This window comes from Macadamia integrifolia, chromosome 6 (assembly GCF_013358625.1).
Source record: "Macadamia integrifolia cultivar HAES 741 chromosome 6, SCU_Mint_v3, whole genome shotgun sequence".
Taxonomy (NCBI): Eukaryota; Viridiplantae; Streptophyta; class Magnoliopsida; order Proteales; family Proteaceae; genus Macadamia; species Macadamia integrifolia.
Genome location: NC_056562.1, coordinates 22,309,130 through 22,327,980, shown reverse-complemented (window position 1 = coordinate 22,327,980; position 18,851 = coordinate 22,309,130). Strand labels below are relative to the sequence as shown.

The following is an 18,851-nucleotide window of genomic DNA, read 5'->3' as shown; positions in this document are numbered from 1 at the left end:
AAAAAAAAAAAGGAAAAAAGAACAAAGCCTACTTGAAAAATATAACTATGGTGAACCCTACATTACTTGTATCAATTATAAAATGGGATAAATTATCAAATCTAGATGAAACAATAGTAATCTTATTTCCTAGCTTATCAATCCAAATGAAATTTGACGTTATCTTAACTCCTAGTGTATCAATCCAGACACAACGGTGCAGCTGCACAAGCAACACTCCCAGACAGGAAACTTTCTTCCTTGTTTTATTTAGGAGTAAATTATTATTATCATCATTTTTTCAATTTTTATATGCATTTTTTTTTTTTTTCATTTTTTGACAATATAAGTCGAGGTAGGAACATGATATATTTTCATCTGGATGAAAATAAGCAACCAAGCTGATTATAACTAATCAGAAGAATGTAATCGATGCTTCAACTATTTCTTTGAGAATTCTCTATAAAATATACCCTTTGGGAGAATCCAATATAGTTACAATGAAAACTGGCTGTCATTCCTAATAAATACTATAAGAGAAAAATAATAATAATACTAATAACATATCTTCCTTTCAAGGTTCCACAACATCTTGGCATTATAAGATACATATACAAACTGAGTTTACATATCCAAATCCTCAAGGCCAACTCTCATCACAGGGACTTGTACTGCTCAATCAAGCGAGAGGCATGGAGACGGGACGTAGGGACTACAGTGCAACCCAGGTTCTGAAGATAAGAAATCTGCCACCAAAAAGGTTAAAAAACATCTAACAGTGATTACTGTTGAGCATGGAAAGGAAATGTATTGCAATAAACAAGATATTAAGCTATGTAATGTATTGCAGTGAACAAGACATTGTTAAGCTATGTAAATTGGAACCAGCCCAAACAGTCATATTTGCTCCCAAAAAGAATTGTGATGGTAAAAGAGAAAAAAAGGAGCATATTCATCATGTGTACATCTAAAACAGAGTGACTGCCAACAAGAATTATGATAATATTTTCATTAGAAAAAAAAAAAAATGATATAATGCTTCAAAGTATAGTTATTGAAATAAGACGAAGTGTTGAACTGAACAGAACTTGATTCATGTTTTACGGGTTTGACACCAGTTTGGGCCTTCAACCTGAGTCCTGAGCTGAAAACAGAGTGGTTCTTGTTTTCCATTTCAATTGCTCGTTTGGTCTGATTTTTAGAACTATGGTTCAATGTGTTGTCCTCTTCTGCAGTAAGGCCTTTAGGCTTTAGTTCTGAAGCCTGGCATGCCCAACCCATTGAATGGTAGATGGCAGGTCAATAGGTGAACCAATGATTCAACCACCCAGTCAGGTTTTCCTTTCTTTGGTGTCAGGGATGCTATATACAGAATATCAAGCTTTATGGTCGAGTTAAGAAGTAAGTTATATCATTTTGATATTCTCGAAAGGATGGATTCAACTTTCAGCTCTTTCAAATAAAAAATATGGCATTTATTACTCCGCATATATAATATAAGTTGGTCCTGGAGACAACTCAGTGACTTGACCAGTCTGGTTCAGTGGTTCAATAGAACAAGTTGACTAGTCAACGAGTTTACCATGAAGTCAGTCTAGAGGGTTGAACTGCCCTTTTTAAGTATGAGGAAGCAGTTGGCCAGTTAACTGGCCAGGCTAGGTCTCAAAACACTTCTTTATTCTTTTTTTCTTTCTTCCTGTAGAGGACTAAAATTATAATTCAAATTTGCAGTGCTCATAATTTCTTCCTCTGATTAACTGCAGAAACTACTTGAAATTATTCTACAATTATGAAGAGAGTTCTATTTGATCCAACTTTGAGGCACGAATCAATTGCGATTGTAAGAATCTGAAGATATGCTTTCAGTACCTCAGTGATGCACCACGTAATTTATGAGATAAAAGAAATACTTCCTACACTGTTTGTAAGTCAAACAAAGCAAACAGAAGTAATGAGTGAGCGTTGATACACATATCATGTATTCATCTGTAACATAATCATGCATGTTTAATCATCTATTCATCTATAATCGTGAATATTCATCCAGGGCATTTATGAGTAAATAAAAGTGCTTCAAACTCTACTATATCAAGTAATGCAAACAGAAGTAATCAATAGTAATGCACTAATTTAGATCAAGAGAAGAAGGCTTAAATATCCAATAAAAGAGCTTCCTTAACCTGTTTAGGTGTAGCTGCTGATGAACCCATTGCATTCTCAATCCTCAGCTTCTGGAAATGTTCCTGGCAACAGAAAGAAGAGAGATATAAAAAGCAGTCTATAACTCAAAATGACACTCAAACTGTATATCTGAGCCTAGTAATAATATATATATATATATATAGCCAACTGCAACACTAAGTTAATTTGTGATTGTATTTAGCATATAAAACATATTATTTAGTTGAAATGTCTAGGTTTTGAATCAGCTGAATGGTTGAACCTGGCCCCAGCCACCAAAATGGATATATGGCTAGGTTGAACCTGGTAACTATGACTACAATGCAGACCCGGCAAACCAGGACAAGCAATGTTCCTCTGGTTTTATTCTGTTCTGGATATTCCCAAGTATGACTTTGAAAAGAGCCTATGAGAGGGTTAGATCCATGTAGCCGACCTCATTTAGCTGAGATTCTCCTCTCTTGTTGGGCTGTTACCTCTTTCCTCTTACTCTCATCTTTCATATCTCTTCTATCTACTATCGTCTCTTATCCCATCTCTCATTTTCCAATGGATCCATGTAGGTGACCCCATTAAGTTGGGATAAGGCTGAGTATATTGTTGTATTGTCCGGCCTATTCACAGAATGTGAGACATGATGTATACACTCAAAAGTCTACTTGATCAGATTTTTAAATAATAAATCCCTAAAATATATAATATATTCATAAAATAGAGGAAAATTAGAGATGAATTATAGGATTTAAAGTATCTCCGATACCGATACGATACCCTCTGATACGTATCTTAAATTTAGCCAACCGATACGATACATGGAATTTTTAAAATCCTTTCGTATCGATATATATCCTATGATACATACTGATATGCACTGATACGATACGATACATACCAATACTCTATGGAAAATATAAAATCAAGGTGAAATGTACGTTTCGGTATGTATCGATACATATCGGTATTGGTACGTATCGATCGATACATATCGGTATGTATCGATACAGTGCGCTACGGTCATATAATGGCCAAGATAGGTAATTTTTCAGAAAAAAAACACGATTTTTTGAGGGATTTTTATTCCAAAGTTGATCCCAACCATATTTCTCTCTAACTAAAGTGGAAATCAAGGTTGGGAACAAGGATTTTACATTTATGAGACAACTACAAACCTTAAATTCTTAGTACGATACCCTTAATTTAATGTTTATGCAAAATACATGTTATCAATAACTTTTTTTAACAAATTTTTTATGCAAAAGTGTTTAAAAAAGTGTTTCCTATCCATTTATGTGCATATCTTTACCGTATCTTAGTGTATCTCCGATATGATACGATACCCTCCGATACGTATCTTAATTTTGGCCGACCGATATGGCGACCGATACCGATACTTTAATCCTTGAGATGAATACATAAGAATGAATTAAAAAAGTAATTTTAAAAGAAAATACATGAAAATCACTTCAGTAAGCAGTTATTTAAAATAATACAAGAAGCCTTTTATTCATTATTATTATGATAATGTACTGCATTTACTAGTACATTGAACTACTTGGCCATTAGAGAGCATTGCAAACAAAGGAAACTTCAAATATTGATGAAAAACTAAGGTGATCTACAGATAAAAACTTACTTGCTTCTCCCTCAACAGATGAGCACGCTGATCAGCTGGGATTTGCTCCCACCTCAAAACCTGATAAAGGAAACTTTCACTAGTAAAATAACGAGACATATACTTTATAAAAGGGACGATTTTTATAGGAACAAAGAAATTGCAAGGACACAACCATAGGATTTTTTATCACCAGTGTATTATAAAAGTTGCTCAAAATGCCCAGTCATAAACATTGTATCATAAAGCAGTACAACCATATGTCTTGTGACTGAGATTAACTCACATATCCAGCATATTGAAATGCTTCATCACTCCTCAAACAAGACTTCAGTGCACGCAAAACATCCTGAAGAATCATTTACCATTTCAGTAACTGAAACCAAAGCAGAAAAAGTATCCGAGGCTATCATTTGCTCTGACACACACACACACACATACAGAGGAAGTTTTTTCAAGAACAATTTATAAAACCTACAGCCCATTATACTTTCATGATAAAGAAACAAAGAGAAGGGAATTTTTCTGAAGTACAATGGTAAGCTGCATGACCTTGCTTTTGCATGTTTTGATTCTTATCCGTTCATCAATTATAAATCCAACCTGGTTAGGAGAACCAAATGTAAAATCAGTCAGAATATCCACACATTGCACTGAATGTGGTATAGTGCTTTGCTTAATAAACATGTGCTTGGAAAAATGGAAAAATTAACAATTGGTAAATAAAACAACCAGAATGAAATTCCTGTGTAATTTAAATATCAATGAAAAAACAAATTAATCATCTAGCTCTCCACCAACAAGAAGGCATATAATTGTTACCATTGAAATTTCTCCATTTTAGCAGATGAAATCAAATACAGTACAGGAAAAAGGGGGAGAAAGGATATGGACAGAAAACTTGAAGACAATTTATTCTGGGGGAAGACAGACACAGAAACACACACACAGCGAGAGTCAAATACAAGAAACTAATTCTCAAGGGCCACATGTTGACCTATACATTGACACTGCCCTTATCTAACAGTTTGAATTTTTAGGTGAAACAATAACAAACATGGTATCAGAGCAGGGAGATCAAGCGCTCGACTCCTAGGAAGTGCATCAGAAGGGTTCCTGACATTTCTTCTCACTTGGTGCCACGCGAAGGAAATGCCGCGTGAGCTCCACTTGCAAGGACCATGGGATCTTACTTCTTAGCTTGCCTGTGCAGGGGGTTGTTGATGTATGCATTGACACTGCCCTTCCCTAACAGTTTGAGCTTTTAGGTGAAACGGTAGCGAACACCACATTCCTACTTTTATATGACTTATATGTAGTATGCGGATGACAGAGCTAATGATTGTCCTTATGTCATATCCAGTAGGATGAGGCCAGTATTTTCAGTTTCAAGGGCATACATAAACTTTATTAATTACTAGTTACATAGGGTACTTTGTTCATCTAGATTCATGGGTGAGGGCTGAACAACCACCGCTGTGGAGCCTTTCATGATTCGAATTGCTTACGGAGATGAATTTAGAGAAGTTTAGCACGCATGTTTTTCATTGAAATACTATCTTTGCAGCCTATTTGCTCTCTCTGTGGATACATGATCTGAAGTTAATTTCTTTTGAGTATAGGCAGATGATGTGAATGAGAGCTCTATCTGTGGATTCTTGGAACCTTCATCTTTTTCTCCTTTCTTTCTCCATTTTTTTTTAATTAATTACTGCAATATGCTTTTCAGTAAACCAATTTAAAGATATCATCTATGATCTAAGGGTCTAAAGTCTAATGAGCCCAAACTCAATCAAATAATTTCAAATGCTTAATTGCTTATCCATAACCATCCAGCAAAGAAACCCCTTTAAAACTCAAGTGAGCATAAAAAACCCTTTGCGTCCCAACCAACAACCCTCTTTTCCCTCTGTATTTAGCCATTTTAGTTCCTTCATCAGTCTTTATCCCTTTCACCATTTTACTGTACAAGTTTTGGTCTGTCAAATTTCTCAATCTCATTTTATTGTTTTTAATCTAACATGTCTGTTCTTCATGACACAAGAAGAACAATATACAAGAAAAGCTGTTAACACAAAGAAAGCATACATAGTTGGTACTTGGTAGTCCTATAGCTTCATGCAAATACTGATAATATAAACTCAGGTAATGAAGATCTTAAGAACCACAAAGTAATGCCAGTGAAGTTCAAAGGCTTACAAAAACAGGATTCCAGATTGGGGAAAATTTACACATTTTAGGAGGCTTATTGGTGAAACCAAAACCAAATAAAAGAAATAATAACAGAACACCTTGTCTAGCAACCGCTTTGGTTCTTGAAATGCTTTTTTAGTTGCCCATTGATGGAATAAACGGGAGACAATTGATCGGTCCTCTACATTGAATCTGTGAAATCGTGATAGTTAAATCAAGAGCAAATTCAAACCATTAACTAAGCGGAACAAGAATTGGTGGCAATGTCTAGACACTAATCTGATCCTAGACAATACCTTCTTAGAAAGTTATTCCCATCAGATGCTACAATCAGTTCTGATTCTGAAACTTCAGCAAATTGAACATTACCAGGTTCAGCTTGGACCAAATCTGTTCTAGAGGATTGTTCATATCCTGGTTCGGCAATGGCCAACTGAGCAGTCGCTTCAGATTTCCCAGGCATTGCTTGTATCTTACTAGATAACTCACCCTAAACAAAAAAATGAGATATTAATAAATAGATGAAGCTATTTTTCAAACCTACAATAATTAACTCAAAATTTTTGCACTTAGCCTTTGGGCATTAATATGATGACAGACATTTGGCTGTGGCTCTGTTTGGTTGCAAGGGGAATTAAAGGGAAGGGAAGGGAAATTTTCAAACCTAAAGGAGAAATATTTGTAATCATGACCCCATGTGACTATATCACTAACTCCAAATCATTCCATATTTGGTTATTAAATTTTACTTTATTTTGCATCCAAAACCCTTTGCTATAAAATGTAAAATAAAAATTACATGGAAAATGTATCATTACTAAATATGATAAAAAAAAATTAAGCAGATTATGCAATCACATGGGGTAATGATTGCAAAAAGTTTCTTTGTTAAGTTTTAAAATTTCACTTCCCTTCCCTTTAAATTTCCCTTGCAATCAAACATAGTTTGTAGAATTAGTTAAACTTTTTAGGGGTTTTCCCCAATTCCCATACTGTACTAAGTACAATTTAATTTAGTTATATTTTATTTTGGGAACATGTTCCAAACTGAAGCATGCTTGGAAGGCATTCCAACCAAAGAGATCTCCCATATGGCAGTGTTTGATGAGGCCCAAATTTAGGCGGGCCTTGCTGTCCACACCATCATTAACCACGTGTCATATTTTAGACACAATAAAAGTTTCCATCATTTTAATGCTTTGAAATATCATATTTTGTTTAGGAATGGTTGCAGTAAAGGGATGGCCAAAAAAAGAGGGGGTAAGACTAAATATGGTAAGCTATATTATTGAGATAGATGCCCAAATATGACATGCAGCATTACAGCCTATCCATGTCATTCCCCATCCATCCAGTGGTCAGAATGACCATATGAGTATCCAAGTAGCCGCTTTAATTGGAATCTTTTCCAACCATGCTTCAGTCAGCTACGGTTTATCATTGTAGGTTTACCACATTAAGGTTTAAAATGACATGTAGTAGCAGCAGCTAGGGGTTGAAAAATATGGGGATTAAGAAATAATATAAGGAAATATCAGAAGACGAAACGGAACAGTGAACCACACCTGGACCTCCCGGAGGTGTTCTGGAATTTCTTTAAGAAAACGTGAGGGTTGAAGCAACTGAAAGAAAGGCCACAATTTGTTACTTCGCAAACCAAGCGTACAGAGAAGCGGAAGAAAATGAATGCAATTAATTCATATCGAACCTGCCAATTTGAATTCACAATAACATATAAAATGTAGAGTTTCTTCCGAGCACGAGTCATTGCCACGTACAACAAACGTCGCTCCTCCTAAGAAGTTGAAAAAGTCAGGACCCTAGATAGTGAAATGTTTCTAGTGCAGATCAAAATACAACAATTGGCTTAATTTGTGAAGATGACAGCTTACCTCAAGAGAGGTCCCACTTTCGTTAACAACACCATTAAACTCATGCAACAAAGGAATCTCAGTTTCATTTGCCTATACCAACCGATTAAGGTGTTGAAGGCAAGCATTAGTTCCAAATTCATCAAACAAAATTATATAAAGTAATATAAGCCAGTGAAGTCAGACATTGACCATCACCAGAAATCCAAATATGAATGGGTCAAATGTTCAAAAGCAAAGCTTGCATGCTTTTATCAGCACTAAACTGAATTAACAGTTATCCGCTGAACAAAAATGACTTTCCAATATACAGTCAATGTCATTTTATAAACCAGTTTGTTCAAATTTCAGACCAGTAATCAGTATCTTCAAAGTTTTAGTACTACAGTGCTGAGATGAGGCAGAGAGCCTTCCTCCCCCCCCCCCCCAAGGCACCCCTGGAGAGATCCTGATGTAGATCAAGAGAGGTTTCAGCATAAGTATTCACCACGGAACAAGCACAGATCGTAATTAATGGGTTCAATAAGTAGCCCAACAGGTCATATGGGCCATGGGCTTATTATTTTTATGTTTTCTGTTGTAACAGGCCTAATTTGACAGCCCATATACAAGGGATAAGTGGCCATACGAATTTAAAAAGTTAATTGTTTCTAGTCCTCTAGAGTCGTGAAGGTCTTGGGGATATCAATAGGTTAGTTTCATTGTTAGTTGTGAAAGAAGTTGATAATATAAGGTTCATTAAATATCTTGAAAAGAGTCTCAATGTAAGTCCTTGGAAGTGTACGAGACATTATGCTTAGGTGAAAGTTCCGATGAGGATCTAAAACCCTCCCAAACACTCTATAAAAGAGCTGCTTGTAAGCATTTTGAAAAAAGTAAAGAATTCGAATGAGAGTCTGTGGTGGTTGGTGAGATACTAGCCTAGGTTTGGGTGAGACTCTTCAAGTCATATCTTTCTTCTTCTATCATATTTCCTCTATTTTGTCCACACAATATCAAGGTAAGTTTTGAAGTTGTTCAGTTGTCTATAATTTATTTAAAAGGTTAGCTGAAGATATTCCCTGCTGCTTATCATCTCTTATTCAAATCTGAAGTTCCTCTTAAATCTTATCACTTTTGGGTGCTGAGATTCTATGATCTTGGACCAGTTCTGAAGCTTATTATAATTTACAGGGTTAGAACAGTCTCCATTATTTAGTATCCGAGCCATGCTGAGGTTAGCTTTAATGCTTCAAATCAGATTTCTGAGTACATTGCACAAGTGATCAACTTGCTGAAACTTGACTGATCGTATGATAGTGATGGAAGTCATGGAACAACACATTGATTCCAAATCTCCACTAAGTGATGGGCAACCAGTCCAATCCATAGCTAACAACACCCGTCTGACCATAAACCTATCAGCATTTAGAGAAACTCATCCGCAGACCACTTTTGAGTAGCATGTGCGACCATACTTTGATCATGGCACACCGCATCGATGCCAGGATGACACACACAAAGTAAAGATGGAGTCGAAAGAGTACAACGACAAAGAGAGGCAGTGTTTGATGATTCTAAGATGGAGGACCAACAAGTAGAGGATTCTCATGTGGAAGTCTACATTGAAGAGAACAAAGTAGATGAGGTCGAAACAGGGGAAGTTGAGGTAGTGGTTGAGAAAGACTATCAAAATGGTGAACCGCATGAAGTTGTGATGACTTGGATGTTGTTCTTACTGTCATAGAACTTATTGAGTTCATGATTCCACCTCACTACTTTCAAGATCCCCTAGGGTTGAACACTTAGTACTTCAAGTCCCTACATCACCAGCGTTTTATGTAGGACAGGTCAAAGCTATTACCAAGGTTCTAGACCTCAAGGTTGAAACCGAAATATTGGTCGAAACCTGTGAAATTTCAGGGAAACCAGGTACTTTTTCTGGGTATGTGGAAACCTTGGTTTCGACCCTTAGAATTTTTATTTTTTACTATTTATTTATTTATTTATTTTTGTACTGCCCATTTTTTACCTTTTCAAGCAAATCCATAAATTACTTTCAAAAAAAGCCCCCCCAAAATACTACTTGTGGTGTTAACCCAAGTTTGCTATTGCACAATGATGTTGTACACTAGCCTTACTAATTTGTTAAAAACACAGTCTACAAATAACCTAGATACTAGAAATGTAAATAAGCTATTAAAACAATCAAAACATATAACTTAGGTAGTGATTTAGTCATACAACATCCACTCAATACTAGGAGCTTCTAGGCGGCTCCAATCCATGAGATACGTACCACTAGATGTCGTAGCCACTCCTCTGAATGCAGAACATATGAATCCCATGAAATGTTTTAGGCCTAATTGTTCTGAACGTCCATCACTAACCACCTATAAGCCCCATCATCAACAAGTTGCAGACATCCCAACCTAAGGAATGGCTCACTGGGACTATAAGGATTGAAGGTGGCACAAGTGGCACACATGGTTGCTTTGAAATGATTCTACAATGTTTTTCCTTTTTTGGATGAATAAAAAATTCAATTACACAAAAGAGAAGAATATACAAAGGGAGAGGAGGGGGGCGAGGCTCACATCAGGCCAGCAAAAGAAAAAGGAAAAAAAAACAGCAAGACAACACAAAGGAAAAAAGAGGGCTACAACAAAGCTACTGGGGGGAGGGGGAGGGGGAGAATGATGGAGGAGGGAAGGCCCCAAAATACAACAATAAGCCTGTTCCTTGGGGAATCCCTTACACTACGATGGGGAACTGAGGTTTGGAGCTAACATCGAAGTAGATGGCCTTCCAAATCTGATCCAAGGATCCGGGATTATATGTCCATCTACAAAGATTACACTCTATCCAGATATGGTTGATAGTGTCACAAAAGGCAAGCTTTTCAGTGGTGTCACAAATGGGGAACGAGTAAAGGTCATATCGATCCAAATCCATTCTCTAGTAGGGGGAAAACGGTTCTTCTTGAAGGCCAGTGGCTACTAAGGACCCTCTTCCAGAACGTAGAGGACAAGGGGCAAGAGAAGAAGAGATGTCGACATCTTCGGTACCATTGCAACAAAGGCAACAAGAGGAGGGAACTTGAATGTGCCAATAGATGAAAGATTGCTTGAGGAGACAGTTAGAGATGGCTCACCAGGCGGTAAAGCTAGTGACGCGGGATATTTATTTTGAACCAGTAGTATTGGCCTTTACAACTATGTTGAACAAAAAAAGAAGTTTGGGGAAAAATAGGTTTGCCTTGAAGCTCCAAAGAGATCTCTTTAGCTTGACCTTGGTTGAAAATGTAACATAGTAGAAGCAATTTGCAAGAACATGAGGCAAATTTGAAGTTTTGTGGCCAAATTTCCCCTTGATTGAAACTTGCAAAACTTAGGAGTTTTTGTCAAAATATGGGAAACACTGGGAAATTTCTTCGAAACCAATTACATTTGAGTTTTGACCCTCTACGAAACAGGGAGATTTCGGTTGAAACTAGGAAATTTCAAGGAGATATAGAACTATGGCTGCTACTCACATGTTTTTACCCTGTTGTCACTACAAAAACTCAAGGTTGATTTTTTTTTTTTTTTTTTCAAGCTGATAAGAGCTGATGTAGATCAAGAGAGGTTCTAGTAAAAGTAGTCATGTCGGAGCAACACAAATCCTAGTCTAATGTGTTAAATAAGTAATGTAATGGGTTACATGGGCCATGGGCTTAGTATTTTTATGTTTTCTACTGCAATGGGGCCCATTTTGACAGCCCCATATATGAGGGATAAGTGGCCCATATATCAATAGGTTCTTGGGGATGTCAAAAGCTTAGTATCATTGTTACTTATGAAAGACCTTGAAAATGTAAGGTTCGTTAAATAACTAGAAAAGAGTCCCAAGTCCTTGGAAATATACAGGACATTAAGTCTAGTCGAAAGTTTTAATGAGGGTCTACAGCATTCCCAACCACTCTTTAGAAAGGTTGAATATGAATGCAAATGAGTTTATACAATTCATCTGTGAGAAACAGAGCTGCAATGAGATTTTGTTCATGATGAGAGGCTGCGGTGGTCGGAGATACTAGCCTAGGCTTGGGGTGAGACTCTTCGAGTCATTCTTTTTTTTTCTATCTTATTTCCTTTATTTTGTCCATGCAATATCAAGAAATTTTTGAAGTTGTTCAGTTGTTCGATCATTTATTTAAAGGTTAGCCGAAGATATCCCCTGTTTAGCATCATTTCTTATTCAAATCTTAAGTTTCTCATAAATCTGAGCAGTTTTGGGTGCTGAGATAATGTTCTTTTGGACTGGTTCCGAAGCTTATAAGGTTAGACCAGTCTCTATAGGTCCCTTCTTCCCTTTTAATGTGTATTTCATAAATAAAAGACATATCAAGAGAAAGTCAATAGCATGCAATTTTAGTAGCATACCTTTACTACAAAAACAGTGTCCCATTCCAATCCTTTTGACTGCACAAAAACAGTACAAAACTTAATATCAAACAAAGAGAAAGATGTGAATTAAGTAGGAAACTGGGTGAAAGAATTTCTGTATCCATTTACGAGAGAAAGACCTGATGAATTGTAGTCAATGTGACAGAATTTTTATTGTCGTGTCTCCTGGACCTAAAATTTTCACTCTCTCTGCCAGATATATAATAAAGAAAAGCCTTAAGTACATTAATGCAGCCTCTTTCTTCTACTTTACTGTCGCTTTCCCCATCATCACTGGAATGTGTTGACAAGAAATCAGACGCATCATCCAATAAATACTGAAGGACCTGCATTTGTGATGTATCTGGCATCAATCCTACTAATCAACTAAGAAAAATATTAGATAAGTACCAAAACTAAGCCAAATCAAATAAAAGTCAGAACTCCAAGAAAAAGTTGTGGAGTTTTCAGATTTTGATCATTATAAAGCCAAAGCTAATCATATAGGTGCAGCCATGCATATATTTATAATTCATTTAGTTTCTTCCTCTGAATTCTATCTCCTGAAATTATTTTGCCACACTTTCCATCCTGTAAAATTAACTTGTGTACACACATGAATATTGTTTAACCATTCAACCCTGTTTAAATTCACAACTGTAGTCAACCCAAAGCCATCAGCAGATCCTCCACAAAGTAAGCCTTATTTTCGCTACAGATTAGTTTGCCCTTACTATATTATCTTCTTCCTCGATGCAAATTGAGGTCAGTCCCCCTAAAATGAAAATCTTTCTTTGAAGATATGGGTGAGAATTGGTAGTCTAATAACACTGTTGACGAGATTTGCTAGCTGGGAGGGTCCACCATACGCCCATACTTACGCTCTCTAAATAGGGAACATAAAATTTTTTATTGCCAAAATAGAGTTTTCAGAGGTCCAGATAAATCAGCTACTTTAAACTCACAGATCTGAGGTCATTGTCTTCATTCAATAGTTTCCCACCATCGACATCTACAACAGCACGTTGCTCAAGAAGGTACTTCTGCAACATGAAAGTTACATCATTAACAACTTGTGTGCCAATAAGAAAAAATTATATGCAAGAATATACAGTAAGAAGCTTATTATTGGACCAGAAGATTCAATCTAATTGGTGCAGATCAAGCATCAATTCCTCACAAACAATTTAAGATGATAACCACTAGAAAATGCTAAATAGTGAAGAACTAAAGTCTTGATTTGACCAAGTTTCCCACTTGTCTCAGATTTACCTATGTCCCTGTCAAAGAGTGAGCCAGTTAGCTTATAAGTCACAGCAAAAATCAAGAATCTTCAAGTTTAGAGACGAGTCAATGTATCTTAAAGAAGCAAACTTGTAATTCCCAAAAGTATTTTAGGACTAAAAGTATGATATCTAAGTGATCCAATGAGAATATCTTGGGTATTGTACAGTTGGTGTTATTAGCTGTTTATGTGTCTTGAATTCTTGTACCCGCTTCGAAGATTGCCCCGCTTTGACATTTATGGTGGCGACCCGAAGGAGAAATTTGTGAGGTCTGTGATGGTAGCAGAGGGATTGGACTGGAGCCCATCACTGATCCAGCTCATAAGGTGTGACCCAACCCGGATCTATTGCAATAAATGTAATGTATGTTAAGGGCTTTTTTCATCTTTTCGCTTGTATTATTGGTTCTATAAGTGAATGTATAAATAGGAGGCGTGTGGTCTAGTTTTTTACCTAATCATGAATCTCCCTTTCTCTCCATCTCTTGCAATCTCTCTTCTATCTCAAGTTCTCCCTTCTCTTGCAGGTTTGGAAGTCTCTCTCTCTTGTTCTTTCATCGTGTACATATAATCTCAAGCCCTACCTCTATTGATCTTTGTTGTCAATCTGGTAATATTATTATAGTTATGGTTTATTAGACAGTCCACTGAGAGGCTTCTGCACAGCCAAAATATCTCCCACCTACAAGTTCGAACAGTGTGCAAACTTTGTGGACAGTTAATTAGCACCAATAATATTCTGAAACAGCAAAGAAAGACAAGGATAGACAGAAGAGGAGCAGAAAAGAGGAGGAGACAAGAAGAAGCTGTGCAAGAAAGTTGAGAGTTTGATATGTCTCTCCAATAAACAGCAAACAAATGAAGTTTCTAACACACGTGCTAAGAAAAATAAGATACCTTTGACAGTTCATTATAGTGCTAACTGAGTGTTGTGGTAAACAAGGAGGCAAACCTGAGGTAACATGTTCGCCACTGAAGTAATGATGACTGAAATTGATTGCTCCTGTAAATCCAAAAGGAAATAATAAATAAGAATTTCCTGTGATGAGAAAATGTCTCAATTGACAAGAAAATGGTTGTAAGACAAGATCAAAAGATGAAACCTCCTCTAGGAGGTTATATATCAGACCAAGACAGGTGTGCCATTATAGCTTTCCCATGTAACATTATCCGGCTCAGCCAAAGGAATACAATCTAGAGGGCCAAAATAGCATATAAACGGGCCTAGTCCTGATGTTTGTGGAGCATTGCAACTCCTTGAGTGGTTCACTACAAATTATACCTTATATCCAAGTATCAAATAAAGGACAGAGGGAGATTTTTCTTCTTTCTCTCTTTTTTTTTTTGGGGGGTGAGGGGGGAAAAATAACACATAGGATCTATAATTAAGACCATTCGGAGTCCAAAACTCACATTTCCAAAAATCAGGAAATTACATTTCTTACCCTGTGAACAAGTTTTGATATCATTTCTAGTGTAGACAAAACCTTGCGTCCTTGGGAAAGTTGACTCCTGTGATAATTCAGAAATACTTCAACTTAGCATCAATTATATAGAAGATGCTAGCAACAAAACATAGCAAGCTTAGCATCTAGCAAGGGAAAAAGAATCAAATACATGGTTATCAAGGAGGCAAAGCGAACAAAGCATTCTAGTGTTCTTTTTTTATATAACTATTTTATTTGGCACAAATAGCGTATTAAAAATTATATAATTCTCCTTATATACGAAATAAATATAAAAAAATCATACCAATGCAAGATATTCATCATAAAAACAAATCAACAAAGTGAATAAACTCAAAAATCATTAAGCCACATCAAGTCATCAAAAATCAACATTACGCCACATCAAGTCATCAAAAATCAACATTACAGTATTAAGTCACATTGGTAGACCATTTGCTACACTCAAACCCATGGCGCCGCCTTGATAACTATGATCAAATCCATTTGCTACACTCAAACCCATAAAGCTCTCACTATTAGTAGACCACATTCTAATTCCACAAAAGAATCGGAAGAATAAATTTTATCAGAGAACCAAGAACCTCAACTTTTTGGAGAACCAAGAACCTCAAAGCCTTCTTCATAGAAATATCTCAACTGGGAAGAAGTACACCATAAGTTCACTTCCATTTGTTCTTTGACAATACTACACTAATGGACAAACCACTATATCTGGAATGAGTGCAAGGTATGACTTAAAAGGTGTGGCAGATATATGTCATTTGGTATGACAGTTGTCTTTAGTGATAAATGTGACAGAAAAGACTATCGGCTGATATGTAATGGTATCGATTGGTACCAATAAGATACATTTTTTTTTTTTAAACTGGAGTGCATCCTTACGTGTTGATAAGTATCAGCTAAAACACACCAGTACTCACCAATATATAACAATACTTAAGATACATATCTACAGAACCCAATTCACTTCCAAAGCAAAGCCTGTTATTCTCGTTGATAGTAATTAAGTTTCCAAAATTTAAAGCACAACTGCACAACCAATATCCCTTTCATTTCTTTGACTTGGGGTTTTGAATCCTTCATAGAAAACAATTCAAAACTGATGTTTAAGGATTGAAGCATAAGAAATCATCCATTGAAGCAAAAGACATGTAAGTTGAAAATACTCATTTTTTTTTTTCCTACAAATCTTTGTCTGTAGTTTTGTTTTCGCTATGTTTGAATAGATTTAGGCAAAACAAACAAAAACATTTTATCAAACATGAATTATTGCATCAATTTGTTCATAGATTTTGAAATTTTGAAATTTCTCAGTAAGTTGAAAAGTGTTCAACCTATATATATATATTTTTTTTGCAAAAAAAAATTGATATTGAGTTTGGAAATTTTTATTAATATATTATGTATCAATCAATGTAAGATTCCTCATCCTTTATCACAATTTCAATTTAATGCACTTGTCTCATTATATATTGTTCTCCATTTAAGTGTTTATATGTGACAAATGTTATATATTACATATGTATAATGTTTTTTGCTCCAAAAGTGTATTTCCATGTGTATCTTGATCATTTCCATAATTACATGTGTATCTTGCACATCTCCAATACGATATGTCTCTTAAATCACCCCTCTGATACGATACCCGATACCGGTACTGCAATCCTTGCCTCATATATATAACAATCATAAAAATTGGAACCAATTTTACCAACTTTGAACATAATGAGATCTCGAGTGGTCCATCAAGAAAAGCCAAGGTTTAAGATCTCGCTCTTGCCCCCCATCTCGCTGATCCAAAGAAGAGAGATCTTGGCTGAGATCATGTATTTTTTCCTGGTCGATTCGGTGATTGGTCTCAAAGGCCATATGGTCTTTGTAGCCCATGAAATTTGGTATTTACCCTATTTTAGGCCTTCTAAACACAATAGAAACAACAGTTTTTTTTTAAATAAACCTAAAATGGTACTTTGACTTCGTACCTTATGTAAGTAATCTCCGACTCTTCGGACCCTAGGCCAGTATGCTCTATTCCACAATCAACACATGACACAATATAATCATAAGAATTTAAAAGACATCATAGATAATTACTTAATTGTTTAACAATTAACATTGATGACTGATGAGTCACATTCACATACATTGAAATTAAAGTAACTCCAAATATGGATGAGGAGGTAATATTCTCTACTCATTAAGCTTCAATGATTGTAGAAATGGAGATCCTCAAGCAAAAGCTCCAAAATCCTTGCTCCTTAGTGTTTTTTCTTCAAAAAAGTAGAGGTGAGATTTTGGTGAAATTTGGCAAGATCTCGAGATCTCGGTCAAGTTTTTGTACAATTATAACACGCATCTTGTCTCGCCTTTTTGTATAAGAGATATTAGCAAGATCTCGCTAAGATCTTAAACCATGAGAAAAGCTACTATTGGCATTTATCAAAATTAGTATGCAAGCATGTTGAATTAAAATAATAATACCAATAATCATAATTATAACAAGTAACAATAACAGCAACAATAATAAAGGGAAAATTGCATTACACGGCCCCATTTTGGAAGAGCTTCCTAAACGGTCCATCATTTTGAGCCACGTGGACAGATGGTGACAATTCCAACCTTTGGATAGAGAGAAGATGGTCTGGATTAGCTTTGTGTCAAATTCAGAGCCTAATTCAATAAATACTTCCAGTGTATTGGCATTCATCCCCAATGTCTATGACGCCTATGGCACTCTAGCCACTACTATGCACTCTCCTGTACTCCTGGATTTTTAAAGATCTATTTTTCCACTTGGCAAAAAATTCTGATCGGGCTGAAACTTTAAATGTGATCAGGGGACCTATTGGTCTATCTGTCCAAGGAAGTTGGGCCCCATCTGAGCTGCAACATGGAAGATTTCAGGCTGTTTAGGTAAGCCTTCGTAAGTGGACCATGTAAGAAACCTTTACCCTATAATTTTAATAACAGTAAGAGTAATAATTATATTATCGTCCAATGGTATTGATCAAATAATATTAACTATCCCTTTCCAAACAAGATATGACATTAAAATGTTTGGACAAAGACCTCTTGAAGGTACCAGAGATCTTGGCGGCAAAGATATCGCGGGCAGCTGAAATAAAGCTGCATCTCCTAGTAGTGCATATTTTGTCAACGTAATTAATCACCTGCAAGAAATGACCCAGTCTTGAATCTAGAAGAGGAAAAATGTACAAAAAGTACCCTTCTCTTAGAATGAGATACTGAATTTGAAATGAAAGGACAATAGTCAAATATATAGAAGAGAAGCAACTAAAACAATTACCCTCTTCTTTTCTTCTTTGTCACAGGGTAATAGTGCTTTGAACACTTGACGAAATGGGCCATCATCACAATCAGGCAGTGTTGTTCGAAGCATAGCCATAATGGCTTTGATTACCTGTTGTAGGATAAAACTCTTGATCAAGATCAAATACTAATACCAGAATCATGCAAATCTTGACTGAAGTACTGTTAAAAAATATAGAATGGTAGACAACACACTAATAAGAAATAAAAAAAAAATGATTACTATTTTAGCTACTGTAGTTACTTCAAAGAGGAAAAGCATTTGAAAGGGGGAAATAAAAAAAAAAGGTGTAAATGAAATATAATAAATCAACTTTGCAAAAAGATTTTGTGATCATCCATGAAAGTCACTTTATTGTCTTTAGCCACTCAAGGCAATCAGATGACGTGCAGTAAAAAAAAAAAGAAAACATCCCTAGTTCTAAAACTACACCTAACCATCAAAGAGTTATTCTACTTTGCAATTCAATGGTGCATGAAGATATTAATTCAATGACACAGGAATTCTTTTCTTTTTTTTTTTTTTTT

The 18,851-nt window shown here is 35.9% G+C and overlaps 1 protein-coding gene across 2 annotated transcripts in view; it reads right to left on the bottom strand.

The window, feature by feature from the left end:
- Positions 1 to 410: 410 nt before the first annotated feature.
- The window catches only part of LOC122081841 (ATP-dependent DNA helicase SRS2-like protein At4g25120), a 23,009-nt gene continuing 4,568 nt past the window's right edge, over positions 411 to 18,851 (bottom strand). Inside the window, exons 13-30 of one of the 2 annotated variants that reach the window (XM_042649190.1) lie at positions 18,301 to 18,414; positions 18,076 to 18,163; positions 16,976 to 17,021; positions 14,970 to 15,036; positions 14,477 to 14,527; positions 13,205 to 13,282; positions 12,380 to 12,586; positions 12,237 to 12,275; positions 7,858 to 7,929; positions 7,674 to 7,760; positions 7,531 to 7,587; positions 6,262 to 6,455; positions 6,064 to 6,157; positions 4,325 to 4,375; positions 4,059 to 4,121; positions 3,794 to 3,853; positions 2,160 to 2,222; positions 411 to 725 (exon numbers count right to left, since the gene is read on the bottom strand). In XM_042649190.1, coding sequence (XP_042505124.1) covers positions 636 to 725; positions 2,160 to 2,222; positions 3,794 to 3,853; positions 4,059 to 4,121; positions 4,325 to 4,375; positions 6,064 to 6,157; positions 6,262 to 6,455; positions 7,531 to 7,587; positions 7,674 to 7,760; positions 7,858 to 7,929; positions 12,237 to 12,275; positions 12,380 to 12,586; positions 13,205 to 13,282; positions 14,477 to 14,527; positions 14,970 to 15,036; positions 16,976 to 17,021; positions 18,076 to 18,163; positions 18,301 to 18,414 — 1,521 coding nt within the window. In that variant the 3' untranslated portion in view covers positions 411 to 635. Of the gene's footprint in view, positions 726 to 2,159; positions 2,223 to 3,793; positions 3,854 to 4,058; positions 4,122 to 4,324; positions 4,376 to 6,063; positions 6,158 to 6,261; positions 6,456 to 7,530; positions 7,588 to 7,673; positions 7,761 to 7,857; positions 7,930 to 12,236; positions 12,276 to 12,379; positions 12,587 to 13,204; positions 13,283 to 14,476; positions 14,528 to 14,969; positions 15,037 to 16,975; positions 17,022 to 18,062; positions 18,164 to 18,300; positions 18,415 to 18,851 lie in introns of both variants that reach the window. The other variant, XM_042649191.1, reaches the window with a different exon arrangement.